Source organism: Rhinolophus sinicus, chromosome 7, assembly GCF_057876585.1.
Source record: "Rhinolophus sinicus isolate RSI-liver-muscle chromosome 7, RSI-T2T, whole genome shotgun sequence".
Classification (NCBI taxonomy): domain Eukaryota; kingdom Metazoa; phylum Chordata; class Mammalia; order Chiroptera; family Rhinolophidae; genus Rhinolophus; species Rhinolophus sinicus.
Window position 1 is genome coordinate 29,421,744 of NC_142507.1, and position 12,188 is coordinate 29,433,931.

The 12,188-nt window shown below is 39.1% G+C and overlaps 1 protein-coding gene across 1 annotated transcript in view; it reads left to right on the forward strand.

Moving 5' to 3' along the window:
• Positions 1-3,824, forward strand: part of LRRC69 (leucine rich repeat containing 69) — a 122,596-nt gene extending 118,772 nt beyond the window's left edge. The window contains exon 8 of the mRNA XM_074319070.2: positions 3,564-3,824. Coding sequence (XP_074175171.1) covers positions 3,564-3,674 — 111 coding nt within the window. The 3' untranslated portion in view covers positions 3,675-3,824. The remainder of the gene's footprint in view (positions 1-3,563) is intronic.
• Positions 3,825-12,188: the final 8,364 nt, after the last annotated feature.

Here is a 12,188-nt window from a genome sequence, read left to right on the forward strand (position 1 = left end):
ACCATTTTCTTACATCGTGCAATTTGCTTAACATGCAGCCTATGGTGGTGTCTCCCTTCTTTGAACTTATGTAGAAACCATCATTGTGTTGAGCCTTATATTTCTAGTTATTTTTTGTGTTTATGTCTCATTTTTCCAATTAGATGCTAAAAAGAATCTTAGAGGCAGGGATATATATATATATATATATATATATATATATATATATATATATATATATATATATCTTGATATCTTTGGCCCTTTCCCTAATGTGGTGCAGGATTTAGGTTGCTGTAATTTGTCAGAACTCTTCATTGCACTTTAAGAAACCCAACTCATACACTAACTCAAGTAATGAAGAAGGCCCAGAGCTGGGTCTGGCTGAGTATTTAGTCATGCTGGACCAGGTACCCAAATTTATCATCTGTAATCTGTCTTTCTCTATGTATTATTTCTGCTTTTATTTGTCTTGGTTTTGCTGTCAGGTAGGAACTCCCTACATTGTGTTCTCTGACAGTAAAAGGAGAGCTTCCCTCTCTCAATAGATCCAGAGAAAGCCCTGGAGCTGATGCTTTTTGGTTTTATTGGAGTGTCTTGGGTCATGTGCTGGGCCTCAGTTATATGGCTATATCTTGAGCCAGAGAATTGGATCAGTTGCTATCTCTCTCCTATGACATATACACTGAAATCAGAGAAGGAGTGGTTCTCCAAAGAAAAGGAGGGATTTTATTCCAGCAGAATGCAAAATAGATTCTGGACAAGTAAAAATAAGACTCCCATTGAGGATTTCAATCAATGTTTGTTGATTGATAAACTAAACTTCCTTTTGGGAAAAAAGTCAGGTTTGCAGAGATTCTGTACAATTTCTCAACTTTATCCAAAATATTTTATCATTAGAATAGTGCCATGTATCCTTTGAGCACATCATAGTCACATCATAGGTGGATGTAAAGGTGATATGATGTATGACTTTGGCTCCCCACTGATTTATCACCAGGATTGAAAGGCTATTACTCTCTCAAGGGAGGATTAGTAACTGTGCTTAGGTGTTTGAACCTTTAAATGGGCCCTCAAAGATTTTTTGTGGGAGAGTAAACAAAACAGTAATGAAATTTCTGTCATTTCTTCAAATAGGTGTTCAATTCCTTGCTCTCCCTCTTCTTCTGTTACCCCAGTGATGTAAGTGTGGGTACACTTGATGTCTTCCCAAAGACCCCTTAAACCCACTTTTGGGTTCTTTTTTTCTTTTTGCTGTTCTCATTGGGTGTTTTTGCTACCTTTAATTCTAAATTGCTGAGTTGATCCTCTGCTTCATCTAATCTACTGTTGATTCCCTCTAATATATGCTTTATTTCAGTTATTGTATCCTTCATTTCTTACTGGTTCCTTCTAATGCTTTCTATCTCCACTTTTATGTTTCCTATCTCTCTGTGAAAGTTCTCACTGAGTTCATCTACTCTTCCCTTAACTTCATTGAGTATCCTTATAACCAGTGTTTTAAACTTTGTGTCTGGTAGATTGCTTGTCTCCATTTTACTTAGTTCCTTTTCTGGATCTTTATTCTGTTTTTCAGCTGTGACAGGTTTCTTTGTCTCCCCATTTTGACTGCTTCCCTGCATTTATTCCTGTGTATTAGGTAGGGCTGCTATGTCTCCTGGTTTTAGTAGAGTGGCCTTATGTAGTAGATGTCCTGTGGGGCCTGATAGTGCAGTCTCCCTGGTCACCTGATTCAGTTTCTACAGGTGTGTCCCTTGTGTGGGTTGTGTGTGTCCTCCTGGCTGAGGCCAGATGCTGCTTGTTTGGTTTTTGTGAATCTTTGTGAAATTTTAGGAAAGGCAGGCCAATTGTATGGAAAAGTCACTGGAAGTGGCTTGGATGGGCCCGCAAGTTGGGTGGAGCAGAGTCTCAGAATCACCAGGGTGGGGCAAAGGAAGGGTGTTAAACAGGTTAATGGAGACTCAGATTTGACGGCCATGTGTTTCGGCATGCTAGGAGCGGAGAAGGATCATCAATGAAATAATAGGTTCTACTAGCACTTCTGACTGGGTAAAAGCTGTCCCTTCCTGCCTTTGTCCTGAGGCCAGACAATTCATTTCTCCCCCATATGTCCCTGGCACCTTTCAAGCTGCTGCCCCAGTGCTGGAGCTCTGAGCAAGAGAGTCCATCAACGAACAAGTCCATATACAGGCCCTTTAAGACGACACCTGGGGCTCCAGATGGCCTCCGGCTCACTCAGCCATAATCGCCACTGGTTTTCACAGATAGAAGCTGTGGGGACTTCTCTTCCCATCACTGGAACCCTGGGCTGGGGAACCTCAGGTGGGGCTTTGATCCCTTGCTCCTCAGGGGGGATCTCTGCAGTGGAGATATCCCTCCTGCTTTTTAACTGCCACACTTGGATGTGGGACCAGCCTGTGTCATGTCTCTAACCCTCCTACCTGTCTCAAAGTGGTTTCTTCTGTATATTCATAGTTATAGAACTTCTGTTCACTTAGATGTCAGGCAATTCTCAATTATTGTTGTTCTGTGGTTTAGTTGTAATTTTGATGTGGTCCTGAGAGGATGCAAGCACAGCATTTACCTACTCTGCCTTTCTGACAGGAAATTCACTGTAGATTGTGATAATGATGAGGGCCAATGGATTCATGATAAGACTAAGTAGCATTATCAACCAATTAAACTAGTAGTTGTGTGACTGTTTTGGATTCTCTCACTGAGAGCTGTGTTGACTTCAGAAATTGTTTGTAAAGCAAAAAATGGTAAGCTTTTGAGGTTCCATTGTTTCCGATATTAGTGGTCAGGACATGTACACTAAGTTGGATAACAGAGTTTTTGACTACCTAATTTTTACACTGAGAAGTAAGATCAGAGATATGTGAAGTATAAACCTTAAGCCATCTATTTAACAACCTACCTGAAACACAGCCAGCAAAGATCTTAATGAAAATTGCAGACAGTGAACAAAGAGTATTAGGAAGACTAATTTCCATGGGAAATAGATGCTGCACAGGCAAAACCAAGATGGCCATTGGGAGTTCAATAAATGTTTGCTGATTGATCCATTTATCATCCCTATAAGACAGACATTAGTTTTATGTGGATTCTGTACTGTGATTTACCAAACATTTTATGGCTGGGCAATATAATAATATGTTTAGGTAAAAGCATAGATAAGCTTTTATTGTTTGAATTTTATTTAGTGTTGGGTATGCCTTTCATAGCAAGTCAAGTTTATCTGTATGTGGGAAAATAGCAAATCAAGCATAAATAGAATAGTGTGTTCTTTAGAAGTCAGTGGTTGCCAGAGGGTAAGGGGGGTGGGGGGTGGGGGGTGGGAGATGAGGGTAAGGGGGATCGAATATATGGTGATGGAAGGAGAACTGACTCTGGGTGATGAACACACAATGGGATTTATAGATGATGTAATACAGAATTGTACACCTGAAATCTATGTAATTTTACTAACAATTGTCACCCCAATAAATTTAATTAAAAAAAAAATCTCTGAGCAAACTAATATTTTATTCAAAAATATTTATTGAGCACTGACTTAATTTTATTTTTAATCTTTACTTTTTTAGAACTGGAAAATAAGCAGAAATCTACATCTGGTACCTCTTCAGGTATTAATTTGTTCTTACAAATGTTTTAATAAACGTGGCCCAAACCTATTTGGGATTGCTCAAGTGTAGAGCAGGTGACAATCTCATTTAGAGTCTCATATAAGTTTCCCTGTGAGCTCTGCACACCTAGTCAGATAATACCCTAATTATGATACCATGCTGTATCTTTTCTTTTTGTCAATTCATTAAGCAAAAGAAGAAAAATAATTTACTTGTAAAGATCCCACTTTAAGCATTACAATCTACTTTTAGATTGGTTAGACTGTAGGTGTGCTGTTCCTTTGACTTTAAAATAATAAATGGAAAACTAAAGATCTATGTGGCAAATGAGTGTTATTTTTTCCTGTCATTTTATGACCACCCTCCTTTTCTGGTATTAAGAGACTTTGATGGAGACACGTATGTATTTTATGCATGTTTTGCAAATGAAAGAGTATCACTTTTTTAGAAAGTTAGAAAGAATTACTTTTTAGTATCACTAGTATAGAAAATTGTATCACATTTGTATGATTTCAGTTGAGCTCTTATTCTTTAAGAGGCACTAACATCTTATTGACTAAGATAAAATCTTTATTCCACTTAAAAATCAGTAGAAGCCTGGAAACCCAGGTTTGGTTACTCCTAATAACATAATAACATCACTTTATTCTTGCTTTTAAATTTTTAATTATTTTTTTCACAAATGAAACTGACAGACGCCAGGGCAGTAGTGCTGAAATGAACATTTGGCTCTTTTTCTCTAAAGGAGAACAGAAAATTAAGAAAAGTTATAATAATATATGGTATAGCTTGTGTAGAACAGTGGCTTTTAGAAGTGTGTCTCACAGCATCCCAATCACTTGAGTAATTGTTAGAAATGGAAATTATCTGGCCCCATCCCAGACTACTGAATCAGAAATGGGAGAGTGTGTGGCCCAGCAGTCTTTTAAACAAATCCTGAGGTGATTTTGATTCATGCTCTGCTGTGTGTTCAGTAAAACAAGAAATGTAATCATAATTTTATGTTTAAACTCCACTAGAAATAGATTTATTTATATAACTATTTGGTAGTACTTCTGGTGGGAAGCTGAGTGGATACTCATATTCCATATATTTATTGCCCTGTTACCTTCCTATCTAGGTCTTTTATTAGTTCACTTCAGGACATACTCCTTTATGCATCAGAGTTGCCTCTGGCCTCCCTAGGAAGTCAAATCAATGGTGCATAGCTACGAGGCCCTCAATTCCAAAGAATGTAAGAGTCAGGTCCCCCAGAGATGAGGGCCTCAAGGTAACTTTCTAAAGTCTCCGTTAACTAAGAATGATTTTAAACTAAAATAGAAAACAAGGTACAAATGGAAGTCCCAAGAGCTCATTTAAAATGAGTTACAGGAATAAACTGTATGCTTATTGAGGGAAAACTCAGTACATTGATTTTGATTAGGGAAATATTTTTATGCAACTGATGCTATTGAAAAGATTATTTTGTTTGCCATTTTAATCCCATGACTTCAGTCACAATTTATGTGCCATCTTGATTCAGGGGAGAAAATTGTGTCCATTTATTCATCTACGCACTCATTTATTTAACAAACATTTCAGGTATTCTTGGAGCTTAGGTGACACAAAAAGAGAATTTTGACTTTCTACTTCCAACTTTTCACCCTGTCCTCTTCATACTTCAAGGTACTGAGATCTGGTTTCTGTTCCACTATTCCATAACTGGTATTTCAGAGGTCATCAGTGACTGCCTACCAGTCTACCTGCTCCTCATCCGACTAGTCTTCCCTGCAGGTTTGGGCTCAGTTGACCATTTTCTTTTCTTCCTCTTTGAGCTATATGCCTAATGTTCATTTCTTATTTCTCTGACAGTCTATTCCACATAACTTTAATGGAATTCTCTTCTACATCTTTTCTTTTGCTCCCAGAAACTAGGGTTCTATGAGATTCTCTACTCAGTTCAATTTTCTTCTTTCTTAACACTTTTTCTTTACCTGAAGGAATTCACCTACTCCCACCAGTTTCATTTACCTTCATTTATCACACCTGAGTGGGTAGCTTTTAAAGCTTTCTCCATTTTAACCCCATGTTTCCAAGCTCCTCAACTTTAACATATCTAAATTAAGACTGATTCTCCTCCAAACTGTTGTTTTCCCATTATTTATTTATTAAACAAATATTTATTGAGGGGTTACTATCTACTGGACACTGTTCTCTGTTCTAGGGATATAGTAATGAGCAAAACTGACAAGACCCCTGCTCTCCAAAACTTGTAATCTAATGGGTACACAAACAATAAAAAGTAGACAAATAATGTAGTTATACGTACTTTGAAGAGAACTAAAATAGGATTTGGGAGATAGAGACTGATGGGAATACTTTTTGTGTAGGGTGGTCTGGATCTAAGAAAGTAATATTTGATCCAAAGCATGTATGGGAATGAGTTGTATGGCTATAATGAATAGAAACTCATTGAGTGTTTGAAAGGCTGAAAGCCTAGGATGATGGTAGAAAGCAGCGAATAACCGAACATGTGCTAAAAAGTATCTCGACTCTGATACCACGTATTGCTAGGTGCATGGTCATACATCAAGTGTCACCAGGGAACCAGACTGGAGAAGGATGAATCTGCTTCTGCCCTTTAGGACCACCTCATATTCTGAAGCACTGGTTAATTAAATCAGAAACTTAATCTTACTTCACTTACATGTGAGTGTGTACCTGTATGTGAGTGTGATCTCTTCTTGTTGATCCATAATTCATCTGAAATACTATTGTTGGAATTGGAAACTGCAAAATATTTTTATTCTCTAGCAATTGCAACCAACTTTAAAAAGAAATTAGTTTCAGGTGTACAAAGCAATGTAATAGTTAGACATTTACACCCCTCACAAAGTGAAACCCTCCCAATCTACTACCCCTCTTACATTGTATATAGCTGTTACAATACCATTGACTATATTCCCTACACTATACTTTACATCATATATATATATATATATATATATATATATATATATATATATATATATATATATATATTTAATTACAGTTTACATTCAATATTATTCTATTTCAGCTTCAGGTGTATAACGCAGTGGTTAGGCATCTACACAGTCTATGAAGGGATCCCCCTCATAAGTCCAGTATCCATCTGGCACCCTACATAATCTTTACAACATTAATGGCTATATTCTCCATACAGTATTTCATATCCCCGTGATTGTATTGTGACTATTTGTACTTTCTAATCCCTTCACCTTCTCCCCCATCCCCATCCCCTCCCATCTAGCAACTATCAGTTTTTCTCAATATCTCTGATTCTGTTTCTGTTTTGTTTGCTCATTGTAATGGCGAGTGGGGAAAAGAAGGGGGACACATGCTAAAGAGGACCCAATTATTTGGAAATATGTAATAGCAAAAGACAAAGGAATCAGAAAATACGCAATGACAGAAGATAAAGGCAGTTAAGACTAAATGATACACAGTAATAACAATGTTATGCCAAAGAAGCTCACCAAACCATGGGGAGACAACACTGGAAAGGTCAGGAACCAAAAAAGACCAAGTCCGCAGCTAGAGACTGGGGCATCCCCCAGTGCTGCAAGCTGCATGCAAGTTCTAATTCCAAGTTCCAAGTTTTAAGTTCCAATTTTCTGCCAGTTTAAGTCTGTCTTATGTATCTCTTCAAAAGCAGGTTAGAGCCAATTTTCTTGTTCCTGCCTCCCCCTTAGGGAATGGCCAGTTCTGTGAGGGTTCAGCAGCCAATGTGATAAGAATATTGTTTATCTGGCCGAAGGGCCAGTTCATCTGGTCAAACAATCTGTTGTTTCTGCTTGGGACTTTTGGCCCAAGGCTATTTAAGGCTTGGCAATGTGCATGTCATGTCATTCTCATATAACTTGTTACTTACTTCACCTCATCTGCTGATGAGGGAGAAACAGACAAAATGAAACAAACTTCTTCACATTATCTGCTGATGAAGGAGAGTCTTTACCTCTTCTGCTAAAGAATGGCCAGTTCTGTGAGGGTTCAGCAGCCAATGTGATAAGAATATTGTTTATCTGGCCGAAGGGCCAGTTCATCTGGTCAAACAATCTGTTGTTTCTGCTTGGGACTTTTGGCCCAAGGCTATTTAAGGCTTGGCAATGTGCATGTCATGTCATTCTCATATAACTTGTTACTTACTTCACCTCATCTGCTGATGAGGGAGAAACAGACAAAATGAAACAAACTTCTTCACATTATCTGCTGATGAAGGAGAGTCTTTACCTCTTCTGCTAATAAGGGAGAAACAGACAAAATGATACTTCTTCATCTCATCTGCTGATGAGGGAGAAACAGACAAAATGAAACAATGGAGTCACATCAGCCAATGAAGGTGAATTTTCTTAACCTAAACCTAACATCTACCCCACACTCGTTTATTCTGTTCTTTGGATTCCACATGTAAGTGAGATCATATGGTATTTGTCTTTATCAGACTGACTTATTGCACTTAGCATATTCTCTAGCTCCAACCATGTTGTTGTACATGGTAAGATTTCATTATTTTTTATTGCCAAATAATGTTTCATTCGATAAATGTACCACACGAATTGCTGGGTCATAAAGTAGTTCTGTTTTTAATTTTTTGAGTAACCTCCGTACTGTTTTCCATAGTGGCTGCACCAATCTGCAATCTTACCAGCAGTGCACGAGGATTCCCTTTTCTCCACATCCTCACCAACACTTGTTGTTTATTGATTTATTGATGATAGCCATTCTGACAGGAGTGAGGTGATATCTTGTTGTTGTTGTTTTTAACTGGGTAACAGTGTGTTTTTTCCAGGACCTATCGGGTCCAAGTCAAGTCGTTGTCTTTTAGTCTTTGAATCTAGTTGTAGAGGGCGCGGCTCAGCTCCAAGTCCAGTCACCATTTTCAATCTAGTTGTGCGCGGCACAGCTCCCCCATTACATGTGGGAATTGAACCGGCAACCTTGTTGTTAAGAGCTAGTGCTCTAGCCAACTGAGTCATCTGGCCGCCCCTCATTGTGGTTTTTATTCAACCATCTTTTATTTATTCATATGAATTTGAAGCAACTGGGGCATTAACTTTTGTGAATTATATAGATCCAATTTTTCTCCTATTGTGTCTCTTCTGTGAGTGTTCTCTGGAATTTTTGTTGTTCACTCACATTTGCCTCAGGACATAGGAGAGTAAATAAAGAGAAACTCAAGTCTCTTTTACTGTTTATTATAAGCTCTTCATCTGGGAGTGAGGTGAGCCTCTGTAAAGCTCCCCTGGAATTTACAAAGAATCGAACAACAAAAACTCCACAAAGGACTCCCTGCACAGCAGACAGGCAAGACGAAGAGGCCCACTACCGACTGAAATCACCTACAGGTGGGAGATTCGCGCGAGTGGAGGGAGGAGGAAAGGGAGAAGTGCGCGGAGACGGAACCGCGCGGGCGCAGGACGCAGACCTAGCTCAGTGCACCGAGCTCGCTGCTTCCCGGAACTACCGCAGCTGCAGGAGATCGGACTGCTAGGGCTCCGCCAGGGCTCCACAGGGCTGAGGGGACAGCATATAACACGGCTGAACCCAACGCTCACGGCAGAGACCTCGGAGAAAAGACTGAGGGAAAAAGGCTGAAAACGGTGGTTTAAGCCCGCACTGCCAAGCAGAGAACGGAGCCTTAGGCACTGAGACTAGGCGCCCCCTCCCTCCCCTCCCAGAGCTCGCCCCGCCCCCACCTGCCCGGTGCTAGAAGCGAAACAGTAGCAGTGTCAGATCAAAACAACAGAAAATTTGCTGTTTTGAGAACTGTGGGCCGCAAACACAAATTCACAGCCCAACTAGTTCCAGCAAAGGGGAGAGAGCTGTGGAAGCAGGACCGGCTGTGGTGGTGGTCGCCGCCATTGCTCTGGGCCACCTCTCACAACTCACCCCGCCCCTGACCCCACCTATCTGGGTGGATCCCTGCAGGAGTAAACAGAACTGCTGAAATATACGGGCTCTGAATCAGCAGCTGGAAGAGCTTTCGAACATCAAAAGCTCTCCGCATACCCACCGGGACACTGTCCCTGTGACCTAGACGAACTATTAACAGAGGTGAAGCCCGTCTCCCAGGGAATCCCCCCATTGCGTGAGAAGTTGGAATAGTGCAGAGAAAACATAGCACTACTGTGTGGGAAAAGAAAAATAAGTTGCAGTTGGAGAAATAATAAAACATTCTACCAACAAGTTCTGGCAAACAAAAGAAAGACCGCTTTCTATCAACCTGTTGCAGAAGTCACTCCTGTAGATGTCTAGGAAGAGAAATAGTAAACCAGTAATCGCCATGAATAACCAAGGCAACAAGATAGCTCAGAAAGAAAGTGAAAAATCTCCAGAGAAGGCACTTAAAGATACAGAAATATGTAACTTAAATGACAGAGAATTCAAGATTGCAGTTCTGAAAAAACTCAACGAGATACAAGAAAACACAGATAGGCAGTTAAAGGAATTCAGAAACTCAATCAAAGAACAGCATGAGCATTTTACGAAAGAGATTGAAATCTTAAAAAAGAACCAAATAGAATTTCTGGAGATTAAGAACTCAATAGAAGAAATTAAGAATGAAATAACCAGCTTAGGTAGTAGAGTTGACCAGATGGAGCAAAGAATCAGTGACATCGAAGATAGAAACCTGGAAATGACACAAATTGAAGAAGAAAGAGACTTGAGACTTAAAAGAAATGAAAGAACTCTACAAGAACTTTCTGACTCCATCAGAAAGAGCAATATAAGAATAATGGGCATACCAGAAGGAGAAGAAAGAGAGAAGGGAACAGAGAATATATTCAAACAAATTGTCGATGAGAACTTCCCAAATTGGTGGACAGAACTGGACCCTCGATCCAAGAAGCAAATAGAACACCTAGTTACCTCAATCCAAACAGGCCTTCTCCAAGGCACATTGTATTGAAGCTGTCTAAAATCAACGACAAAGAAAGAATCCTCAAGGCAGCCAGGGAAAAGAAGACGGTAACTTACAAAGGAAAGCCCATTAGATTATCATCAGATTTTTCAGCAGAAACTCTACAAGCCAGGAGGGAGTGGAACCAAATATTCAAACTATTGAAAGAGAGAAACCACGAGCCAAGAATAATATATCCAGCAAAGATATCCTTTAGATATGAAGGAGGAATCAAGACCTTTCCAGACATACAGAAGCTGAGGGAATTTTCTAATACACGACCTGCACTACAAGAAATACTAAAGGAGGCTATTCGACCACCATCAACAGGGACAATTTGTGGCAACCAAAACTTAAAAAGGGGGAGAGTAAAGGCCTGAACCGGAATATGGGAATGGAGAAAGTAAGCGTGCTGAAGAAAATGGAATACTCTAAATATCAAACTTTCTTGTACATAAACTTAAGGGTAACCACTCAAAATAAATCCAGAATTGAAATATATACTGAAATAAAAGAAGAAACAGAGGGAAACATCATAGAATACCACCACACAGAAATAATAGACAACAACAAAAAGGCAAAGAAACAATGGAGACACAACCTTACCAGAAAACTAAGGATAGAATGACAGGAAATCCTCACATATCAATAATCACCCTAAATGTAAATGGACTGAACTCACCAATAAAAAGGCACAGAGTAGCAGATTGGATCAAAAAACTAAACCCAACCATATGCTGTCTCCAAGAGACACATCTCAGCTACAAGGACAAGCATAGACTCAAAGTGAAAGGGTGGAAATTGACACTCCAAGCAAATGGTACCCAGAGAAAATAAGGTGTAGCCATCATGATATCAGATGAAACAGACTTCAAGGTGAAAAAGATAACAAGAGATAAAGATGGACATTTCATAATGGTGAAGGGGACTGTACAACAAGAAGACATAACAGTCATCAATATTTATGCCCCCAATCAGGGAGCACCGAAATACACCAAGCAACTACTAACAGAACTAAAGGGAGAAATTGACCAAAACACAATTATACTAGGGGACTTAAATACATCATTGACAGCTATGGATAAATCATCCAAACAGAAAATAAATAACGAAATAGTAGCCCTAAATGACACATTAGATGAAATGGACATAATTGACATTTATAGAGCACTTCATCCTAAAACATCAGACTATACATTCTTTTCTAGTGTACATGGAACATTCTCAAGGATAGACCATATATTGGGACATAAAATCAGTCTCAACAAATTTAAGAAGATTGAAATCATACCATGCATATTCTCTGATCACAAGGCTTTGAAATTGGATATCAACTGTAAAAAGAAAGCGGGGAAAAACACAAATACATGGAGACTAAACAACATACTTTTAAAGAAGGACTGGGTCAAAGAAGAAATTAGAGGAGAGATAAAAAGATACATAGAAACAAATGACAATGAAAATACATCCTACCAAAATTTTTGGGATGCAGCGAAAGCAGTTTTAAGAGGGAAATTTATCTCATTACAGGCCTATCTCAAGAAACAAGAAAACTCCCAAATAAATAACCTCATGTTACACCTTAAAGAACTAGAAAAAGAAGAACAAGTAAAACCCAAGGTCAGCAGAAGAAAGGAAATAACAAAAATTAGAGCAGAACT